General features: G+C 50.5%; 1 protein-coding gene across 2 annotated transcripts; it reads left to right on the forward strand.

The window, feature by feature from the left end:
- The first annotated feature begins 7,719 nt into the window (after nucleotides 1–7,719).
- Nucleotides 7,720–23,778, forward strand: CCM2L (CCM2 like scaffold protein). Of its 2 annotated transcripts, XM_028118942.2 has the most exons (10): nucleotides 7,720–7,749; nucleotides 10,050–10,217; nucleotides 11,882–11,965; nucleotides 12,062–12,245; nucleotides 12,917–13,383; nucleotides 17,065–17,200; nucleotides 18,895–18,958; nucleotides 21,694–21,823; nucleotides 22,385–22,523; nucleotides 23,468–23,778. In XM_028118942.2, exons 1-10 carry the CDS (start codon nucleotides 7,720–7,722, stop codon nucleotides 23,776–23,778), a joined length of 1,713 nt encoding a protein of 570 aa, XP_027974743.1. The 2 variants fall into 2 exon arrangements, with proteins under 2 accessions (XP_027974743.1, XP_087882390.1); XM_088026264.1 differs by lacking the exons at nucleotides 18,895–18,958; nucleotides 23,468–23,778 and having other exon boundaries at nucleotides 22,385–22,487.
- The last annotated feature ends 197 nt before the right edge of the window (nucleotides 23,779–23,975 follow it).

The raw sequence follows: 23,975 nt of genomic DNA on the forward strand, positions 1-23,975 counted from the left end.
AGGAGGGCGGTGGGGGGTTGGGGGGGTGGGGGGGGGATATTTCTCCATCTCTCTCACCCAAATATCCCAGGACCCAAACCAGACCTGTCTCCATTGGGCTAACCCACCAAACTTGGTAGGGGGAGGGAGGGTGCTCTCAGATAAACACAGCCCCCAACTAACCCCCTTGGTTTTCCAAACTAGTAAAATAGCTAGACAGGACCTGAATGATTCCCAGAGCCCCCTCTTATAATTTGGGAGATTTTTCTTCCAAACAAGCCTCACTTCTTGAAGAATAATTAATCTTTCCACATTAAGTTAACTCAAGCTGAGCTTATGATCGTAGATAAATGCTACCAAGGCCTCAAGTTAGCTTTTAGGGCTTGAGGGTGGGGGAATGTCTGTATTATATCGGAGTGTTTAACACACAATTCTCAAGAGCACTCACACACCTCCATCCCTGCCTCCACCGATCCTTAGGGATCCCAAGTTGGGAATCTGGTTTACTCATCCAGCATCCTGTATTACAGAAGGGGGGAAGACCCACAGAGGCAGCCTGCCCAAGGTCACTAGGCCAGTTGGTGGCAGGGTGGGATCAGAACCCAGAACCCAGATCCTTCGGGGTCCCACCAGAACATTCCCAGCACTGATGCTTTTCCCTCCATTCTATCTCCAACTCCAGGAATCACTAGCCATGATTGAGGGGCTGACTTCCCTCCCTCAGCACAATTCCGGGTGATTCTCCCCTCCAGGTTCTTTCTTCGCTCCCTAGTCGGCCCCCACCCTTGCCCATTTCTGTTTCCCATTCCTGGTCCCACCTCCTGGTATTTACTACATCTGTGCCATCCTTAGTCTCCCGCCCCCACTCACCCCTCTGCGCTTCCCCTAGGAGGGGGAGGAGACCCCAAGCTGGGGCTTCTGTACTGAGACTCTTTTGTACACCACAAACTTTTTGTATATTTTTAATTTTGCTGCGACATGAGATATTAAAAGTCATTTCAGTACGTGCTGCTTGTGTCCTATTGTTTTGGTTGTTCCGCGCCAGAGGAAGGCGAAGAGGAAGGAGGGAGAGGGAAGGAAGGAAGGATATGTTCTGCCAGGACCCCTCCGTTTCCCTAAAGAGACAAAAGCATTTGGTTGGGAGGGGAACAGGAGAGTACACAGAAATCCCTGTTGATTGGACAGCGCCTCAATCAATCAACTGGAATGCCCCCTCCCACATTCTTTTTTTTTTTAAATTAACATATAATGTATTATTTGTTTTAGGGGTACAGGTCTGTGATTTATCAGTCTTACACAATTCAAAGAGCTCACCATAGTACCTACCCCCACCCACGTTCTTAGGGATTATCTCCGAACTATTTTACAGATAAGGGGAAAAAAGAGATGCGACTTGGGGACAGACTTACCAGGGGTCCTAGAATGAATCCGAGACAAAATCAAAACCCAGACTGAAGTTCCTAACGCCACTAAGCCAAATATTTGTTGAGCACCTATTATGTGCCAGGCACTCTTTTAGGTACTGTGAACAAGAAAGATACAAAACCAGCATGATCCCTGCCCTCATAGAGCTTACTTTCTAGTGAGTATTGCCCCTAAAAGATCTCCCTGCCTCCAGGGTTTCCACCCTCTATCCAGTGGTTCTCAAACTTCAAAGTGCACAGAATCACTTGGGGTGGAGGGGGTTTTGTTTTTTAAATGCAGGTTTCCATCTCCTGAAGGGAGGTGGATAGAGCTTGCCTGGAAGTCTGCATTTTAAAAGTTCTCCAGGGGATTCTGGCTAGGGGTTTGAGAACCCTGCTTTGAGGATCACTGCTTTAATGCACCCTCAACCTCTTACAAATCTGATCACCACAGTTCCTTACTTTAGAACCTCCATGGCTCCCCAGGGCCTTCAGGATAAAGATTGAAACTTTTGCGTGGTGCTGACTTTTCACTACTGGGCGCCAAATAACTTCTTGATCCTTATCTCCAACATTACCCCACCTGGCCTCTCCAAACCATTCATCTTCCTGTTTTTGTGAGCCTCTCCTGCCTGCCACCCAACAGCTTTTCTCACTAGTTTCTCATGCAGGTGGAGCCCCATTTCCTAGAGACCCCCATCCCAAATGCTCAGAGAACATAGTCCCCACTTGGCCCCAGGAGGCAAGTTACAATTGGTCCAAGACAGTGGTTATCAAAACATGGTCCCTAGCGGCTCCCGGGTGGCTCAGTCGTTAAGCATCTGCCTTTGGCTCGGGTCATGGTCCTGGAGTCCTGGAATCGAGCCCCGTGTAGGGCTCCCGCTCAGCAGGGAGCCTGCTTCTCCCTCTCCCACTCCCCCTGCTTGTGTTCCCTCTCTCGCTGTCTCTCTGTCAAAGAAATAAATAAAATCTTTAAAAACAAAAACAAAAACAAAAACAACATGATCCCTAGACCAGCACTACCGGGAAATTTGTTAGAAATGCTGATTCTCAGGCTCCGCCCAGACCCAGACCCACTTGATTAGCCACCCGTGGGGTTGGGTGGAGAGCAGCATCTTTTTACAAGTCTTTCAAGTGATTCTGATGCTCACTCAAGTTTGAGAACCACTGGTCCAAGATCATTCCCCTGACCTAGGATTGGTGGTGGCAGGGGCATATGACTCAATTCTGTGAGGCAGAGACTGCTATGTGTTCCCCAGTATCCATGCTCTCTTTTGTCTATAGAGGAAGTTTTAGCTGGGCCCGGTGGCCCCCCAGAATAGAAGACCACATTGCCCAGCCTCCTTTGCAGTTAGCTGTGGCCAAGGAAACAAGTTCTAGTCAGTGGGATTGAGCAGTAGAATTTTGTACTAGTTACGGGTCATCCCTTTAAAGGGAGGCGTTGTGCTCTCCCCGGCTGGGTTTATCCTTCCTATTGGTTGGACCGCAGCTGTGTTGAAGGTGAGAACAAAATCCCAATATGGCCTAGCAGGAAGATAGGAAGCCCCTGGTTCCCGGACCCAGCAGTCCCAGGTATGCTGCCCTGAACTGCTTAGGTGATAGAAGAGAGAAACTTCTATTATGTTTGAGCCAATGGTATTTGTGTCTTTGTTGCAGCCAAAATATATCCTGGCTAATACATCTGGCTCCTAGACTCCTAAGGGAAGTTTTCTGAAGCATCTGTGGGACAAGTGCACAATAAAAAGACACACAGGAAGGGGAAAATCTTCAGCCTCATCAAGGGCGGATCACATCAAAAGCAGGATAATGAGGAATGACATCATGTCTGTATCACTCCAAAAACCACTGCAGCCATCTGGCCAACTGTATGAGTTTCTTAGGGCCCCCATAACAAAATACCACAGCCTGGGGGACTTAAACAACAGAAATGTATTTTCTCACAGTTCTGGGGGCGAGAAGCTGAGATCAAGGTGTCGGCAGGGTTGGTTTCTCCTGAGGCCTCTCTCGTTCACTTGTAGATGGCTGCCTTCTCACTCTGTCCTTGTGTGGTCTTTCCTCCGTGTGTGTGTGTGTGTGTGTGTGTGTGTGTGTGTGTGTGTGCATGCGCGTGCGCGCACACCGCCGGTATCTCTCTGTGTGTCCGAATTTCCTCTTCTTAGAATACCAGTCCGATTAGATTAGAGCCCACTCTACAGCCTCATTTTAATTTGGTTACCACTTTAAAGGCCTTATTTCTGAAAACAGCCACATTCTGAGGTACTAGGTGTTAGGGTTTCAACATATAAGTTCAGGGAGACATAATTCAGCCCATAACGGCAGCACAGTCGAAAATGTATGGAACTTGATGCCATTTTGGGCTGCTCAATTAGCCAGCCCTGAAATCACATGCCTTTGGACTCCTTGTCTTGAAGGTAATATATTTTCCTTATTGTCAAAGCCCTTTGATTGGGCAGCCTATTCTCTGCAGCCAAAAGCATCACAACCCAGGCTCAGTGTGTTTGCTCAAGCTATTTCCTCTGTCTAGAGTGACCTTCCTTCCCTATGTCCTTCAAGGCTTGGCTTGAATATAACAGGGCTTGGTGGAATGGCTCCTGATTCTGCCCTCCCCAAACAAGTTGCTTGGCCGGTCTCGGAGTTTTTGCTTATGTGTCTTTCTCTCCAGCCAGATCAGGGTCAGCATATGCGCTGTACACCCGCTGCCACATTCCCACCTCCTGTCCCATGGCAGGCATTGATAATCAATCCCTTCTTCATGCTGAGTAGATCTGGTTTTATAGTCTTCTACACAGAGCTCAAGGCTGCCCCTGCCAACCCACTGAAGGTGTCTCAAAAGAGATGAATCCTATTTGCCACAACTGTTAAGTCTTTGAGAGCAAGGACTTTGTTTTACTCCTCTTTTTCAATTCACAAGTTATTTTTTTTTTAAGATTTTATTTTTAATAATTTCCACATCCAGTGTAGGGCTCGAACCCACAGCCTCGAGATCAAGAGTCACACATTCCACTGACTGAGACAGCCGGGTGCCCCTAATTTTTTTTATTTTGTATTTTATTTTATTTTTTTTAAGATTTTATTTATTTCTTTGACAGAGAGAGACACAGCGAGAGAGGGAACACAAGCAGGCGGAGTGGGAGAGGGAGAAGCAGGCTTCCCGCCTAGCAGGGAGCCCGATGCGGGGCTCGATCCCAGGACCCTGGAACCATGACCTGAGCCGAAGGCAGACGCTTAACGAGCCACCCAGGCACCCCCCTAATTTTTTTTTAATGTTTCAAGTTTTTATTTAAATTCTAGTTAGTTAACATATAATGTAACATTAGTTTGAGGAGTAGAATTTAGTGATTCATCACTTACATATAATACCCAGTGCTCATCACAAGTGCCCTCCCAACCCCCCACTTCCCCTCCAGCAACCCTCAGTTTTTTCTCTATAGTTAAGAGTCTCTTGGGGTGCCTGGCTGGCTCAGTCAGTTAAGCATCTGACTCTGATTTCAGCTCAGGTCATGGTCTCAGGGTTGTGGGTTGTGGGATTGAGGCCCTCATCTGGCTCCGCACTCAGTGGGGAGTCTGCTTGGGATTCTCTCCCTCCCCCTCTGCCCCGCCCCCAACACGTGTATGAGTGCGAGCGCACGCTCTCTCTCTCTCAAATAAATAAATAAGAGTCTCTTATGGTTTGCCTCCCTCCTTTTTTTCTTTCCCCTATGTTCATCTCATTTGTTTCTTAAATTCCACATATGAGTGGAATCATGTGGTATATGTCTTTCTCTGACTGACTTGTTTCACTTAGCATAATACCTCTAGTTCCACCCACATTGTTGCAAATGACAAGTTTTTGTTCATTTTTATGGCTGAGTAATATTCCAGTGTGTGTGTGTGTATGTGCGTGTGTGTGTGTATAAATTTGTATATATATACATATATACAACTTCTTCTTTATCCTCACAAGCCAGTTTTAATTATCGATTTTACCATTGTATATGCTTCTATTCCCATGTAATCCCTGCAGCAGCCTTATGAGGCAAGCATCATCATTATCTTGCTTTTGACACATGAGACTCTGGGGCTCTGAGAAATCACCTGTTCAAGGTCATACACGTTTGAACCTACGTCCACCTGTCTCCACCTACTTCCACTGACATTTACTAAGCACTTGACCTGTTCGTGGCCCTGGGGTGGGCACTGCAGGTTATGCAAAGAGAGTTTGCTATTTCTAGCACCATTCTGAATGCTTCTTGTCCTATTTGATATTCCCAGCAGTTCAGTGATACTTGGGAGTTAGTTCAGGAATAACAGAAGTCCTCCTTTTACAGATAGGGAAACTGAGGAACTTGGCACTTGCTCAAGGAGTTAAGTGGGAGTTTTGCTGTCTGGAGCAGTCAGGGATTAGGTTGCACATCCTGGCCTCTTCCTGTTGGCTTGGCATGCTGGCGGAGATCTCACTTCCTGCTGCTGGGCCAGCCAGCCCGGTACAGGGGAGCAGGAGGGAGGGGCTCTGTGAGCTACACTAAGCAGCCTGGACCATTTCCCCTCCCCCGGAGGGGGGGAAGGCGAGTGGTTGGAGGCTCCAGAGGCCCCCACACCCAGAGGCAGTGGGGAGCTCTCTCTCACTCCAGTGGGCACTGACCTGGCACACTTGTGCCTGCTTTCTCTCCCTTCCTTCCTTTCTTCCTTTCTTTTTCTTTTCTTTCTTTCTTTCTTCCTTTCTTTTTCTTTCTTTCTTTCTTTTGTTCTTCTTTCTTTTTCTTTCTTCCTTTCTTCCTTTTTCTTTTTTTCTTTCTTCCTTTCTTTCTTCCTTTCTCTTTCTTTCTTCTTTCTCTTTCTTTCTTTCTTTCTCCTTCCTTCCTTCCTTCCTTCCTCCTTTCTTTCTTTCTTTCTTTCTTTCTTTCTTTCTTTCTTTCTTTCGTTCGTTCGTTCGTTCGTTTTTCTTTCTCTTTGTTTCTGCACACCTGTGCTTTCAGAAGAAACTTTCAAGACCATCCAGTGCATCAGCTCCTGCACTTCACAATTCCTGCCTGCTTTCTCACACATAGTCCGATGTCTTTCTCACCACACCTCTGACTACAGGGCAGGGCATTTGGGATCATTGTTCCCATCGGAAAGATGAGGAAGCTGAGGCCCAGAAACATTAAAATAAGCAAACTGCCCTAGATCATATAGCAAATCAGTTCCAGAACTAGGGCTTCCAGAACCCAGGTATCATGGCAAGGTGTGGATGGGTCAATCGACACCTTCCCAACTGTCCTGGGTGGGACACGCTGAGCACACTGGCCCTAGAGGTAAGGAACTAGGCTTCAGATCCAGACTGGCCAGAAATCTCAGGTCCTCCTCTTATAAACTTGATGACTTTTTTTGGGTCAGCCTCTGCAGTTGAGCCTGATTTTTTGATCTGTATAATAGGTATAATGATACCCCAATATTGTAAGGAACGAGAGAGATGAAATACGTAAAGTGCTCATCAAAGAATCACAAAGGGAAACTCGCCTCACTAATATTCTGCCAAGAGACAGTAAAACAGCCCAGGACACACAGACACATGGATAGGTAAATAGTTAACATTTATTGAGCATTTCATATGTGTCAGGAGCTCTTCTAAGTGCATTTAATCCTCACAAGGTCACCATGAGGTCAGACTGCTATTATGCCCATTTTATAGATGGGGAAACAAGTGGGTAAGGGACTTGCCCAAGGTCATCACCCTAGTAAGTGATAAAATCAGGATTCAAACTCAGGCAGCCTATCCTCGAACCCCATGAATACTGCCTCCCTTAATGGTAATGATTAATTTTTAAAATCATAACTTGCTTGGACACAATATTCTATAGTTTAGGAAGCATTTTCCTATCTACTCTTGTATTTATTTCTCACCACAGCAGCCAGGGAGGGAGACGATGTTTATTCCTACTTCATAGAGAGGAGGGGGCAACCGAGGCTGTACAAGAGGGAATGACTTGCCTTGCCAAGGTCACACAACAAGGTCAGTGGCAGAAGTAGGGTTGGAATTTGGGATTCTCAGACTCCCAACTGGGAGGCCCTTCCCCAGCCTTACTCGGTTCCCAAGCCCCCTCAACAGCAAGCCTTCTGGAGGGAGGCTTGAGGCCTTCTCCCCGGGTAGGTTGTTCTGGCTGGGTTTCCTTCCACTCTTCAGTTGGAGGGGCCCAAGCCTGCATCCTCCACTCGCCTCTGACCCCCCACCTCTGCTCACTATCAGACGGGAGGGGCAGGAACTCCGGGGCTGGTGGAGTTTCCGACCAGGCAGGAAAAAGAACAAAGGAACTGCGTGGTGGGGAGAGGGTGGAGGAGATGGTCAGAAGGGTGGCAAGAGTGGAGGAGACGCTTCACCATGGAATATGAAGTCAAGAAAGGGAAAAAGGTAGGTGGGAGGTTGGGAGGGATGCAGGGGAAAGAAATGTCTGTGGAGCTGGTAAAGTGGGAGGCCTGGGGTGGGGGGGAGGGACAGTGAGTGGCATGGGTAGAGTCTTTCTTCTCATCAGAAAAGACTGTCCTTCCCACCCTTGGGCAGTCAGACATTTGGACTCAAGCTCCCTAACCTATCTCCCCACTCTCAAGCGGCGTCTGCCATCCCTGGAATGAATAGACAGACAGACAGGCACCTTCCGGGGAAACCCAGCCAGACAGATTGTTTTGGGAGATACTCCCAACCTGCTTCCATGGCTTTCCTGGGGGCTCCTCAGACTGAGAGACAAACACAGAACAGACCCATTCCTCTGCTCCTTACCTCCCCAGACAGAAGGAGCTCAGCCAGGGCAAGTCTGTGCTATAAGGCTGCCTATCCAGGTTGAGACACTTACCTGCTCCCCTGCTGGGTTCCAGCCTAGCCTGCCCCCTCCCCATCTTTATGCCAGAACAGCTCTGCTCCGAAGGCCTCAGCCTGAGGGTCATCCCCCTCACCCCATAGATCCTCACCCCTCCTTACTGTCAGTTTTCTAGTCTGGTTCCTTGGGCACCTCACCTGGTTGTCTTTGCCATTCAGGGGGTCCCTCGGATTCCAACTCCCACCACCACCCAGCTCTCTTCAAGAAACTGAGGTCAGGCTGGTCTAAAGGGCTCCCATGTGAATCATGAGGGCTCAGAAGGGAGTCAAGACATAGTGCTGCTTCTCTCTGGGTTTATCCCTTCTCTAGATATTTACTGAACCCTTATTATGTGCCAAGCATGGTGCCTGGTACTGGGGATGATGTAGTGGTGAGCAAAGTCAGACAAGGTCTCTGCTCCCTCCCTGGAGCTCACAGTCTAGTGGGGAAAGCAACTTTTAATTTTTTTTAAAAAAGCAGTGAATATAAAATTGCATAAGAGACTCCATACACAGTGCTGGGATATAGAATATTAGGAGGACCCAACCCTAGACTGGTCAGTTTGAGCTGAGATCTGATGGGTGAAAGAAAAGGGGGTAGGGAAGAGCATTTCAGGCAGAGGAACAGCATGTGCAAAAGCTCTGCAGTAGGAAGGAACAGAGAAAGTAGGGAGGACTGGAAAGATGGCCCTGTAGCTGGAGGGCAGGAGCGAGGGGCGGCGGGGGTGGGGGTGGGGGTGTGCGTAAAATGAGGCTGGAGACGTGGGCAGGGCTGGACCATTAAAGGCCACAGACAAAACATTTACCTCTCCACTCCACACACACACACACACACACACACACACACACACACACACACACACTCACATACACAGAATCAAGTCCCAGCTGGCATTCAGGCCCTCTATGGCTCATTCATCTCATCATTCAGCTGCAATAGACCACGTGTGCATCTTCCCCAGGCTCATGCTCAGCCAGCCCCAGGGATTTGCATGTACCATGCAAACCTGCCTGGAACACCCTTTCCCAGATCATTTGTTCTCATTTCTCAGAAGCTCCAAGATAGTGGTTTTAAAATATGAGCTGGGCCTGTATCAGAATCACCTGGAGTGCTTGTTAAAACATAGATCATTGGGTCTCACCCCCAAGCTCTGACCCAGTAGATCTAGGATGGAATGGGAGAATGTGCATTTCTCTTAAGTTCCTCAGTGCTGCCGCTGCTGACCCAGGAACCATACTCACTGAGAACTGCTCTAAAGTGGTGCTCACACTTTCCTGTGAGATTTAGATTCTGTTGGGCTGCATTGGAGCCTAGAACTGGCTTCTTGAATCTTGCTGTAGGCCATTTTTTGTGCAGGTGTCTGCTGGATTCTCCTTAAATGTACTAACTAGCCATTTCAAATTGGGGGGAAAGCACAGAGAATAGCGTGACAAATACCTGTGCACTCACCACTCAGCGACATTGAATCTTAATATTTTTCTTACTTGCCCCAGCCTAGACCCACTCCTTCAGTCTGGGCCTGGGCCTGGGCCTTAGCACGCCCTCCGCCCTCACCTGGGTGTTTATTTTATTTTATTTTTAAGGATTTTAATTATTTGACAGAGAGAGACACAGCGAGAGAGGGAACCTCTCTGAGGCTTAGTTTCTCCATCTGTAAAATGGGGATCACAGAGGTACCCCTTCTGCAGAGTCTATGAGAATTAAATTAGGTACTATGTAAGTAAGTACAATGCCGAATGCAGAAATGCTCCATAAAGCCAGTTGCTGTTGTTACTGTTGTTTCCCCCCGAATGCAGAAATGCTCCATAAAGCCAGTTGCTGTTGTTACTGTTGTTCTCCCTGCCTCCCCGCCACCCAGGGCTTTGTATCCCCCATCCGGAGGCTGGTGTTCCCCAAGGCTGGGCGCCGAGCTGCCTTTCGGACCAGTGTGAGTCGCCGGCCCCTGCACTCGATGCCCCTTTTCCCCCCTGACTACCTCATCGACCCTCAGATTCTGCTGTGTGACTATCTGGAGAAAGAGGTCAAGGTATGCATAGAGTGAGGAGAAGGGTGGGCAGAATCTTGGGGTGGGGAATAAAGGAGGGGTAACGTCTTCCTTAACTCTCTTAGGGTCCCTGGCTGGGTCTGAAAATGAGGCCAACAAACACAGATGAACAGGAGAAAAGTGTGCACATTTTATTAAATGGTTACATGTCCATGAGAGCTTTCGCAAGGGAACGAAGACCCAAAGCAGTGACCAGAGCAGGAAGCTTTTATATCTTTTTGACACTAAATTTATGAAGAACTGACAAGGCAGAAGGGTTTGGGCTAGGGGAGTAAAAGGCGAAGAAATAACAAGGTGTGTTTATACAGCCTTTTCGGCCCTAAATTCCCTCTGTCTGGTGAGAAGGAGGTCTCCCTCCAGGTACAGGGAGGGTACTTTTCAGGTGGGAGACATATCTCCTGCTTTCGGGGGAAGAAGGGTGGGGGAAGGTCAGAGAAACCTTCCTGCTTCTACCATTTTCTTCAACTCCTTCAAGCTTAAGATATTCAATATGCCAACGTGCCATATTTGGGGGTAGCGTGTTCTGGATCCCATCAGGAGAGACTGTACCTCTCTCTCACACCAAGCCCTGATCAGCCCAGTCTCACACAGGGGATGCTCAGGGGAAAGAGACCTGGGTTCAGGACAGCCTAGCTCCTGCCTTATGCTGTGGATCCTCAGCAAATGACCTCCACCCACTCAGTGTTTCCATTTCAACACGGGGCTCAAAACCTACTCACAGGAGAGAGCAGATGGGAAAAGCCACACCTTCCTGTGAGGTTTTACCACAGTAATGTTGTTGCTACTCAGACAGTGGATGAACTTGTTAAAAGAACCCAGTTCAGTAAGCCAGAGGGGACTGAGGTCACTCAAGGGTTTTACTACTGTTTCATAAGCATCATGAAGGAGCAAATGTGAATTTCAGAAAAGCAATGAGTACTTGTTTAGTATTAATATGTCCTAAATATTGCACGGGACTAAAAATACTTTTTTTTATAAAGATTTTATTTATTTATTTCACAGAGAGAGATAGCGAGAGCAGGAACACAAGGCAGGGGGAGTGGGAGAGGGAGAAGCAGGCTTCCTGCCAAGCAAGGAGCCCGATGCAGAGCTCGATCCCAGGACCCTGGGATCATGACCTGAGCCGAAGGCAGACGCTTAACGACTGAGCCACCCAGGTGCCCCCTAAAAATACTTAAAAATTTTTTTTAAAGTATTCACTGTTTATGTGAAATTCAAATTTAACCGGCATCCTGTATTTTACCATATATGGAGGGTAAAGCTAACTAATAAATCCACTTAAATATTGGGGACTGAAATTTCCATAGAGAATAAAAGAAGAACAAGGTCTGATTGGTGGACTTCACCTAGAAGAATTCCAAAACTAAAAATAAAGTTCATTTCTTACACTGAAGAACATTAAAGTTCAGGATAACATTAAGTTTTAACTAAAAATGAATGAAGAATTACTGTATTGATTTGGGGCATCATCTTTTGGGGTCTGGCTTCTGTGACCACCTTAATAGTTATTATCAGGTTATGATCAGTTCAGACATTGCTACTTCAGTCTATATTCACCGGGTCAGTGAGGAGTTCTGCGTTATCCAAGGCTTCAAGGTGACCTCTCTGTGCCCTTCTCCCACCCCTACCTCCCATTTCCTGTCCAGTTCCTGGGCCACCTCACCTGGGTTACCTCCTCACTGAACCCCTCCAGCCGCGACGAGCTCCTGCAGCTGCTGGACACGGCCAGGGTGAGGCCCTGGGGAGGGTTAGGGCTGGGTCTTTTCCTCTTCTTCCTCCCCCACCCGAGCCCCTCGGGGACCCAAGAGATCCGACTCCCCCGGCAGCAGTTGAAGGAGCTGCCGCTGAAGACCACAGCGGAGCAGGACAGCATCCTGAGCCTGTCGGCCCGCTGCCTGCTGCTCACCTGGCGCGACAATGAGGAGCTAATCTTGCGTATCCCCACGCACGAGATCGCCGCCGCCTCCTACCTGCAGGACGACGCGCTGCACCTGCTGGTGCTTAAGACCGGTACAGCGGGCGGGGCGGGGCCGGGGGCGGGGCCGGGGCGGGGGCGGGGCCGGGGCAGGGCCGGGGGCAGGGCCGGGAGGTGAACGCGGAGAGAAGGGTCCCAGCGTCTAGTTTTGGGAAAGGAGTGACCTGGGGTGGGGAGGGGGTGGGTTGCTGAGGGTGGATGGTGTGTGATGGAAAAGGCCTAACCACGCTACCCTGAGACTAAGAGCAGGCCATGGCCATACGCAAGAAGACGCGGCCCCAGGTTGAGGTTGAGTTTGAAGGGTGGATAGCTTGCTTGATCCAACAGCCTGAGGCCAGGTAGCGGGGCTGGGAAGGCTGGAGGAGCCCAAATTCTGGGACCTGAAGTTAAAGCGCGTGGTGAAGCAGAGCAAGACAGCGGCGAACCGAGAGCTCGGGAGAGGGGCGGAGTCTGAGCCAGGGGCGTGGCCATATGCCGAGGAGGCGGAGCTCCTGGCTGGAGTTACGGTGGGACAGGTCAGACCGCAGGCAAGACTAGGGTGGAGCCGAGGCCGGGGGCGGGTCCCAAAAGTAAGGACAACGCGGGGGGGCGGATCTGGCCTCAAGACTTTGAAGGCCGAGGTGGGGCCAGGCGCCGCTGGTTCGCAGCTGGTCTCGGGAGGGGGCTCTTAGCCCGGATCTCCTGACCGCCGTCCCGCCTCTCCTAGGTCTGGGCGTGGACCCGGTGCCAGCCGGCGTAGACGCCAGCCCCGGCGGCGCAGGGCGCGACCCGGGCCCGCCGGGCGCTGCGCCTGAGAAGCGGCGGGGGGGCACCACGGAGCGGCGCCACACCATCTGCAGCCTGGACTGGCGGATGGCGTGGGGCGGGGGCGCGGGCGCAGAGGCCCGGGCCGGGGGCAGCGGCGGCGGCAGCCTGGAGCGCCAGCGCGCCGGGGCGCGGGCGTCGGGCAGCTGGGAGCGGCGGCAGACGTTCAGCGGCAGCTGGGAGCGGAGGCACACCGGCGGCGGCGGCGGCGGCGCGGGCAAGCCGGGCGGCAGCTGGGAGCGGAGGCAGGCGGGCGGCGGCGGCGGCGGAAGCTGGGAGCGGCGCCACCCGGGCTCCAACCCGCTCGACCCGCAGGACCCCAGCCCCGACGCCTACTGCAATCTTGTCATCCTGGCTGTGGCCAACAGGGTGAGCCCGAGGGCACCCGGAGCCCCTGCGCCCTGCCTCCTGGCCGCGTCCGGGGTTGGAGGGCGTCGCTCTCCATCCCACCCTGCTCCGTTCCTGGGGTCTTTCCTTCTCCCTCCTGAGGCCCTACCTAGGACTTCACGTACTACCTGTGTGTCAACGACGCCAAAGGGCTTCTAATCTCCAGCCTGGACACCTCCCCCTTGCCATCCCAATGGGATGGAAACTCAAAATAGCCCAAACAGACTGGATCTAACCCCTCCTCCAGCCCTGCTCTTTCTCCCACGTTGTCAATGTCCGCACTACCACAGTAACAATCATGAGGACACTCAATACCAGCACGAATGGAATGCCAACCCATGCCAGGCAAGGAACCAGCATTAACACATTTCGTTCTCTCACTAACCCCTAGAGGCAAACATTACAACCCTCCTCATTCTAGAGAGGAGGAAAGTGAGACCCAGAGGCTAAGTAACTTGTGGAAGGTCACACAGGAACCAGGTGGTGGTTTCAACACTGGGACCCAGGAAGTTCAAGCCTGTACTCTTGTTAACTATGGCAGTCATCCAAGGCAGAAGCCTTGCGTTCTTGCCTTTCCTCCCCTCCCCCCATTCTCCATATTCACCCTTGCTTTTATGCATTTAACGATCTTTATTGAGCATCAGCTTTGTCCTAGGCATTGGGCTAAGTGCTATGGATGCAGAGATGAGCAAGAGATATTTGGTGCCCTCCCTTCGAGAGCTCACAATCTAGCAGACACCTTCAAGTCCTGAGTTGTCTAAACTTTTCCTCTGGCCCAGGGCCCCCGACCCCTCCCCCCACCCGGTAGTACCCTAGCGAACAAAACAGTCTCATGGCATTTAAAACACTGAGACCTCCAAGTGTTATCTCTCAGCAAATCTCCAGGCGTGTTTCTCCAATCGGCCTCTCCATACGGTGGGCTAATGACTATCTCAAACCTAACACATCCAAAGCTAAGCGCCCAGTCTTCTCCCCCAAACCTGCTCTCCCTTGGTCTCCCTGTCTTGATTAATGACAGCTCTGTTCTTCCCTCGTTCAGATCAAAACCTGGCAGTGATCTGCGACACATCTTGCTCTCACACAACACATATCCATTCCGTCAACAAATCCTGTTGGCCTTACTTTTTTTAAAGATTTTATTTATTTATTTGAGCGAGAGAGAATGAGAGATAGAGAGCATGAGAGGGAAGAGGGTCAGACGGAGAAGCAGACTCCCTGCCGAGCAGGGAGCCCGATGTGGGACTCGATCCCGGGACTCCAGGATCATGACCTGAGCCGAAGGCACTCGCTTAACCAACTGAGCCACCCAGGTGCCCCGTGTTGGCCTTATTTTTAAAATATATCCCAAGCCTATGTACTTCTCCCCACCCTCCACTGTCCCCACCCAGGTCCACGCCCCATCTTCTATCATCCAGATCATGCATTTAGATCACAGATTGGGCTCTTGCTTATTACCTGATTCCCCCACGGTGAGAGCAGTCCCGTTAACACATAAGTGTCATCATATCATGGCTCAAAATCTTGCCATGGCTCCCCATTTCACTCAAAGTAAGAGTTAATGTCCTTACAACTGCTTATAAGGCCGCTCACCTTATAGTGGCGGCTGAAGCCCATTTCCTCTCTGGCCTCATCTCTTTCTAGGTCCCCCTTTTTGCACTTCGTTCCAGCCAGACTGGTCTCCTTGTAGAGTGCAAGAGACCTGTGCATTCTGGATGGTTCACTACGGTATCTCTGACACCTAAAACAGTGCCTGGCACATGATAAATACTGAATGAATGGATGAAGTGATGCATATCATGTTCCTATACCTTGGGGTGGGGACCAAGAAGAAAACAAACAGGTTGCAGTGATAATGAGGGAGGAGATCCATTTTCCATAGAGAAAGTGAGTTTGTGCCTTTTAAACTGAAATGTGAAGGGGAGGAAGGAGTCAGCAAGGCGAATTGGCGGGAAAATGAATTCCAAGCAGAGGGAACAGTGCGCCCTGTCTATCTCACTGGACTGTGAGGGCTTGAGGGTACAGACTTCATCTAATTCACCCCCGAGACCTCAGAGGCTGGCCCAGTGCCTAAAATAGGGCTCAATGAGAATTAGTCTTAGCCTGTGAAGAGTTGTTTTTCAGGAGTATCTGATTCTCTGGCCTCCCACCCAAGGCTTTCTAGTCCCAAGGAGGGTACAGGAGTTAGAATCAAAAAACCTGAGTGCCAATAGTAATTAATGCTAAGAACTTGCTGTGTGAGCTGGAAGAGTCACCTAGCCACTCTAAGCCTCAGTGCTTTTAACTATAAAAGAAGGATACTGTCTCCCCCGTCTGTTTTGTAGGGTTATTGTAAGGATCAATCCTGCCGCTCCTGGGTTACATTTTAATTCATACCCTGGGCTTTTTAGAGGCACAAAATAGGAAATGGTACCATGATGATGGGCTCATCAGAGATTGTCTTTCTGGGTCTCTTGCTTAAAGACATAAAGAGGTAAATTAGAAAGGCAAATTCCTCTTCAAATTTGCAGTCTCGAGAAACTTTCACCCAAGAATTGAAATTCCTGCCTCCTATCAGAGACTGAAGTTTATGTATTCATCCTACTTCCATTTTTGCCCTGGGTGCCAGCAAGCTCATATCTAAATATGGCATCCAGTAGCAGTAACTATGTTGAGCCTAAAATTTTCATACATGTGATTCTTCCTCCTCCTAGGAGGTATCAGGAGTCCTGGGTTCTAGTCCTGACTTCTCTGAGCTTCACCTTCCTACCGGTAATTTAAACCAGGGCTTATTTTATCTTATTTTATTATTTATTTATTTATTTATTTTTAAGTAGGCTCCACACCCAGCATGGAGCCCAACATGGGGCTTGAACTCATGACTGTGAGATAGAGACCTGAGCTGAGATCAAGAGTTGGATGTGGGCGCCTGGGTGGCTCAGTTGGTTGGGTGACTGCCTTCGGCTCAGGTCATGATCCTGGAGTCCCGGGATCGAGTCCCGCATCGGGCTCCTTGCTCAGCAGGGAGTCTGCTTCTCCCTCTGACCCTCCCCCATCTCATGCTTTCTCTCTCTCTCTCTCTCTCTCTCTCTCTCTCATGCTCTCTCTCTCAAATAAATAAATCTTTAAAAAATAAAAATTAAAATTAAAAAAAAAAGAGTTGGATGCTTAACCAACTGAGCCGCCCAGGTGCCCCTAGGGCTTATTTTAGATAAGCTTCAGAAGGTCCTATGAATCCCCTAGAAATCTGGGATGCATTTTTCAGAGCAGAAGACTTAGAGTTGCTGCTGGACTCTATCACAGAGTTAAAGATTCAGAGGATGGCCATAGAATTTTGATGGGGAATGCCCTCCGAGTTGATTTTTTTTTAAAGATTTTATTTATTTATTTGAGAGAGAGAGAATGAGAGCTAGAGAGCACGAGAGGGAGGAGGGTCAGAGGGAGAAGCAGACTCCCTGCTGAGCAGGGAGCCCGATGTGGGACTCGATCCCGGGACTCCAGGATCATGACCTGAGCCGAAGGCAGTCGCCTAACCGACTGAGCCACCCAGGCGCCCCCTCCGAGTTGATTTAAAGGTGCCCATAGGTGCGTGTGTGGCCCTATGAGACTCCTCACACTGTTTAAGGGGGCAGGGGTGTCCTGGGCCCTGGAGAGGCCTGAGCGCTCTGTCCTCCTCCCTGGGGCCAGGATGCTGCCGAGGAGTCCTGTGCTCTCATCTGTCAGGTCTTCCAGATCATCTACGGGGACCAGAGCATTGAGTGCGTGGACCGGGCCGGCTACCACTACACGTCCACACCCGAGCGGCCGTGGCTCTGCAGCCGCAGTGAGTACTGGAACTCCTGGCTGCCCACCCCCCGCTGTGAAACATCCCAAGAGGCCGGGGCGGGGGGCTGCCCCAGGACTCAGGGCCAATGAACACCTCTGGGGGTCCTGATTGCTACCACAATTACAGTGTCCTCCCCCAACCCTGCCACCCTTAGGTAGTTAAAATAAAATGTCAGTTTTCATGATGACCTCAAACTTAGCTTCTTCACAGATATTCTGGTTGCCAGATTCAGAGTGAGCCCCTCAAAGCTGAACTTTTTCCCCCACTTTTCGTTTTTGATGTCCTTGCTTTGCAGAAATCCAAGCACATGCATTGTCTATTCACTGAACTGTGTAGCTCCACTAGGAATCTAGGTCAAAACCAAGATTTCCAGACCCACTCTTGAAGGCAATCAAGGGCTAGAATGAGAATGCGAACTAATAGAGGCATTTACTGAGCACCGACTATGTGCCAAGCACAGTACCAATGTGCCACATCTTATTTAATCCCCATAGCAACCTTGTCGGTCCATTTGCCACTGTATCCCCTGTGCCTAGCACAGGACTAGGGACGCCACAGATGCTCGACAAGATGAAAGAACTCTCTGAAGCCTTATGATTCCAGTTTTACAGATGAGGACATTAATTAAGGCTCAGAGTAGTCAATAAATTGCTCAGGGTCTTACTCAGCGAGTAAGTGGGAGAGTTGGGATTCAAACCCAGGCGTGTCTGATTTTTAAAGCTTCTATCTGCCGCTACTCCCATGCTACTTTCGAGGCCACTAAGTGAATTTCCTCAGCCACAGCCCCCTCAATGTGCTCCCGGTTTGCATAGCTCCAGCAACAGAGCTCTTTCCTCCTGGAGGCACTCCCATCCGTGGGAACCGTGGTTACTGGGAAGTTGGGATGGTTCATCAACTCTCACAGGATGATGGGTAAATGAATGAGATAAGTCAACAAGTATTTCAACAAATTCACTCTATTCAACAAATATTTACTGAAGCACCTGCTATCAGCAGGATGTACTGGGGAGCAGAACCAGACGTTGCCCTGCTCTCACAAGGCTTGCTTTGCTCAGGTAGGCCCACTGTAATTACACAGTTACACAAGTAAAATGTAGCCACATGTTGTACTCTGAGAACACAGACTGAGGAACTGGCCTCACCTGTGAAGTCAGGGGGGTGTCTCGAGGAAGTGACACTGAGTGAGCCAAGATCAGAAGGGTAAGGCCAGTGGATTCAGAGAGGTAACAGGGCTAGGTAGAGAGCAAGTTCTCTGTAAATGGTGCTTCTATCCTCTGAAGATCTGGGGCTCTTTCCCTCAAAGTTCTTTTTTTTTTTCCTTGCCTCAAACACAGTTTTAAAAACATTACCTCATCTGTTCCCTCACCTGCTATTCCCAAGACCCCCACGAGGCAGGCAGGAAGGTGGTATTCTCCCAACCTTGGGGAAGTTGAGGGCCAGGAGAGAGGAGGTGAGTGCCCAAGGTTGGCTGTGTATTGGTGGTGGGGGTAGGAATCATGGTCAGAATCTTCCAGTGGCTGCCTAATTTCACTCAGGGTAAAAGCTAACACCTTTACGGTTGCCTACAAAGCCATCCATGCTCCAGCCACCATCCCAACCACAGGGAGGGGCTAAGGCTGGGGCCTCAGGGAGCTGGGGATATTGGTCCCTGGTCTGCTGCCTCTAACCGCCCCTCTGTCTCCTGACCCCAGGTGAGAGCTGCCGCACGGATGGGACTTACGCCTACGATGCCGATTTCAGCTGCTGCAGCTCCTTGTGGGTACCACCCTGCCCCCCTCCTACACCCCTGCGCAAATACGGTCACTTTTCTGGGCATTCTTGAGCCCCCTGTGGGCAAGAGAGGGTGGCGAGAAGATGACCCCACCTCGATTTGTGCTGATGCCCTGGACCCTGGTGGGGGGAGGGCGTAGGTAAACTGATCTCTGTGGGCTTCAGTGAGCTCAGAGGATCCAGACCCAGACTCTGACAGGCCCAGGGGAGAGCCAGAACCCAGAACTGGGCCCATGTAGGCCTGCAGTTCTCTGCTCATCATCCAGACACAGTGGCCAGCAGAGCCAAAACACAGCTAATACCAAAAAATAATTTGGGTTTACTTTAGTTTTAATTCCATGTAGAAAACCCTAAAAAAGGTAGAGCTTTAAACAAGATAGCTTTTTTCCACCTTGTCTCTTATATAAAATAGACCAGGAGTTTATGGCCTCATGGTCAGCAGGGGTCCAGGCCTCTCTTCTCCCCCACTCCTTGGCACTTGCTCCCATCCTCAATGTCACCTCATGGACCAAGATGATGGTCATAGCTCCAGTCATCGCAGTGGCTTGCCAGAGGGCTCGGTAAAGAGCTTTGCTGGGAGTCCCACCTCATGCCTCTGCTTGTGTTGCATTGGCCAGAACTTGGTCACATGGCCACCAGGAGCTGCCAGCAAGTCTGGGAGTGCCGTTAACAAACTCACCTGGCAACATTGTCCAGGGTTCTGTTTAGTATGACCAACCCCTGCCCGCAGCACTGAGGGGGTTCCCAGGACATGGGAATTTCAGTGCAAACGCCAGGGAAGTCCCAGGCAAACTAGGACAAGTGGGTCATGCTGGTTCTGTTAAGGCCTTAGACTTGACAGGTAGCAATCTCTGCCAGTAATATACGCCTTACTTTTTTTTTTCCTCTTTGGTGGCGATATACTCGCCTTCTTAATACTGTGTGCTCTTGGGCCAGTCCTTAAACAACCTGATGATGTCTGCCGGAGAGACGGCAATCATGATAATGACTAACCTTTGAGCTTGCTGTGTGCCTAGTACTGTTCTACAAGGCACTTCATTTTTTTTTAAGTAAACTTACCCCCAACATGGGGCTTGAACTCATGACCCCAAGATCAAGAGTCACATGCTCTACCGACTGAGCCAGCCAGGTACCCCCAAGCGCTGCATTTTTTTTTTTAAATCAACATAGCAACATTACAGTGGCTATTGTTTATTTATTGCTTGTAGTCCGTGACTCTAAGGGCCGTGTGAATGGACTCCTCCAATTCTTGAGACATCAGTTTTTGTCATCCCATTTTACAGGTGGAGAAACTGAGGAATAGAGAAGCTAAGCAGCTTGCGCAGGGTCAAGCAGCTAGTACGTTGTAGGCCTGAGGTTTGAACCTGAGCAGGCTAGCTCCAGGTCCACATCCCCTAACCACTACACTCTACTGCTTTTCTGTAGGTAATAATGCAAGATGGTTCTGGAACAATTTAGAAACCAGGAGGCAGGTTGACCTTTTTTTTAGGTGAAAAAAATTTATTTTTATTTTTATTTTTGAGAGAGAGAGAGAGAAAGCAGGGGCAGGGACAGAGGGAGAGAGCATCTTTTATTTTAAAAAAGATTTTATTTATTCATTTTGAGAGAGTGTGTGTGCATGAGCAGGGGGAGGGGCAGAGGGTGAGGGAGAGAGAGAATCCCAAGCAGACTCCAAGCTAAGCTTGGAGCCCAATGTGGGGCTCCATCCCACAACCGTGAGATCATGACCTGAGCTGATATCAAGAGTCGGATGCTTAACCGACTGAGCCACTCAGGTGCCCCAGGTTGAGTTTTTACTAAGCAAGATTTCTTGAGTACCTACCACGCGCCAGAGACTGTGCTGTGTGCTGGGCTTACAGTGGGGAACAAGACAAGGATGAGACCTGTGCTTGGCACAGAGCAGGACTTAGCAAAGGAAGAAACCGACGTCCCTGCTTTTGCATGGTTCATGGCGCAAGCACAGTGTCTAGCGCAGGAGACAATGAAATCATGATTTAATAGAAATAAGCATTAATGATAAGCACGAAAGAGAATAAGCACCTCAGGGTACTGAGAGAGAGGCCGTGGGAGCCTTCCTCATCTGGGGAGTCCGGAGGGCCTCTCAGAGCCGATGACACTTGAACTGAGAACTTTTCCCAGACAAGGAAAAGGGAAGAGGGCCCCAGGGAGAGGGACAGATAGTGCAAGGAGTCTGAAGCAAGATGAAGCTTGGTGCATTTGAGGAGAAGCCGAGAGGCCGCCATGGACATTGACGGGGGGATCTGGAAAGGCCTCATGTGTCATGGCTAGACTTACGGGTTTGTGACCACATTTGACAGAGGATCTAACCCAGTCATCGGGAGAGGGGGTCAGGGAAAACTTTGTCGAGAAGGTGACATTTAAGCTCCAGTGATGAGTAAGAGTTAGTTGAGCAAAAGATAGGGGGAGAGAGGAATCCCAGGCAGAGGGAACAGCATGTGCAAAGGCCCAGGGGTGAAGAGGTACTTAGAGTATTGGAGAAGAGAGAAGGCAGAGTGGCCTGAGCATGCAGAGCAAGGGTGCACTGAGGCAACAGAGGCAGCCAGGGCCAGATAATGTGGGGCCTTGGAGGACAAAATGGGATCTAGGATGAGGCATCGGGCCCAGAGCATCGGTAGCTGTGCCTTCCCAGCTCCACCTGCTGCAGGGAGAGGAGCTGGAGGGAGCTGAGTGACGGCCCCCCTTTCTGCCTGTCTCTGCAGCAATGGCTCCCAGGATACATTTGAAGCGTGTTATAGCGGCACATCCACACCCTCCTTCCATGGCTCCCACTGCAGCGGCAGTGACCACAGCGGCCTGGGCCTCGAGCAGTTGCAAGATTACATGGTCACGGTGAGCTGGGGCAGGCAATGTGAACAGCACAAGCAAAGGCCCGGAGGCTGGAGAAAGCACAGGGAGTATTTCAGGAATCCTGGATAATCCTGGACATAACCGAAGCAGACGTTGAAGATCAGGGCGGGATATGAGGTTAGGAAAGTAAACTGAGGCCAGCTTGTGAAAGCCTTAACTAGTGTCAGCTAGCATTAATTGAGTGTTTGCTCTATATCAGGCACTGTTCTATGCACTTTTTATGCATTTTAATCCTCTTAATGACCAAAGTAGGAGGTGCCACCATTATCCTCAGTATATATAAGAAAAGTAAGGGTCAAGGAGCTTGTCACCTACCCAAGATCACAGCACTGACCAAGGGGCCAGGATGTGAACTCAGGCAGCTTGAGTCTACATCCCATGCTTAGATGCAGCCCAGAGGGTCTTGATGCCCCCCAGTAGGCCATGGGAGGGTTTCAAGGGAGGTCTTGGCCAAATAGACCCTTACAGAGGGCTCTGGGTCTTTTAGGCAAAGGTTGGGTGGGGCTTGCTCCCCGGGACTGATCTTGAATGTTGTCCCTACAGTTGCGGAGTAAACTGGGGCCCCCTGAGATCCAGCAGTTTGCGGTGCTGCTGCGGGAGTACCGGCTGGGGCTGCCCATCCAGGACTACTGCGCAGGTCTGCTGAAGCTCTATGGAGACCGGCGCAAGTTCCTCCTCCTTGGTGAGCCACCTGCCACCCCCCCACCAAGGTCCGCCAAGGCCCCTACATGGTCCATGACATTCCCAATCAGGCATCAGGCTAGAAGTGTTCACTCCTATTCTTCAGCCTCCAATAAAGCCAAGATCATGAAATCCATGGTGCATTTGAGGAGAAAGGTGCAGAACAGAGGAGGGACCTACTTGCAGTCACCGGGCCTAAGAAGAGCACTAATACAACCATTCACCTTCATAGCAAAGCTAGGTGAGGGGATGATTCTCCCCATTTACCCCATGGGGCCGCTGAGGCTCACAGAGGCTAAGGAGCTTGTCCAAGGTCACACAGCTGGTAAGGAAAGCTAATAATAGCACCAGGAATGATAGTACTAATAAGCTAATGGGCATTTTGCAGTTACCCTCTGTCAAGCATCATCCCATTGAATGCTTCAGTTTTGGAAAGTAGAACCTTATTGCCCCCATACTGCAGACGAGGAAACTGAGGCTCCCCATATTGCAGATGAGGAAGCTGAGGCTCAGAGAAGCAAAGTAAAGTACTGAAGTTGCATAGCTAATGAGTAGAGATGGAAGCCAAACAAGCTGACTTGTCCGGGACACTCAGTGTGTGTGCTAAGCCCCTCCTCACATCCCCACCGGGAGAACTGGTGCAATTATCTCCGTTTTACGGGCCAGGAAAGTAAGGCTCAGAGTAGCTATTTAATGAGGATCACACAACGAATAAATGGGAATGTAACCGTTACAGTAACAACAAGCTAACCTGTAGTGAGCATTTACTCTGTGCCGAGCATTAGGTCATTATTCTCTGGCGCTGAGTCGAGGAACTTGTGCGAGGCCACACAGCCAGCCAGCGGCGGGGTGGGGATTTGAACTCAGATCTCTGCAGAAGGTGTTTCCACTGTGGGAGGGGGAGGGCTAAACCTCGAAGAGTCCCCCTGCCTGTCGGCCCCACAGGGATGCGGCCCTTCATCCCGGACCAGGACATCGGCTACTTCGAGGGCTTCCTGGAGGGGGTGGGCATCCGCGAGGGCGGTATCCTCACCGACAGCTTCGGGCGCATCAAGCGCAGCATGAGCTCCACGTCGGCGTCGGCGGTGCGCAGCTACGACGGCGCGGCCCAGCGGCCCGAAGCGCAGGCCTTCCACCGGCTGCTGGCCGACATCACGCACGACATCGAGGCACTGGCCCCCGACGACGAAAGCACAGACGAGGAGGCCCGGGACTCCCCCAGCGGGGGCGACGCGGCTGAGGACAACTACCTGTAGCCAGAGCCCATGCGGACGGTGGGGACACACCTGCACTCCCGCCTGTGGGATCCCGGGCCCTGGGACCCCCCTCGCACCGGACGCGGGGCCTCCACTCCCCGGGGTGTCCGTCCCTGCCCTCGGGGCTCCAGTCCCTGCAATACCGAGAATGTCCTGCAGGGGGCGGGACCCTAAAGTCCTGGGCAGTCGCCTGGGGC

This window comes from Eumetopias jubatus, unplaced genomic scaffold (genome assembly GCF_037043125.1).
Source record: "Eumetopias jubatus isolate StellerSeaLion01/CBP00866 unplaced genomic scaffold, mEumJub1_p1.0 scaffold_9, whole genome shotgun sequence".
Lineage (NCBI taxonomy): Eukaryota > Metazoa > Chordata > Mammalia > Carnivora > Otariidae > Eumetopias > Eumetopias jubatus.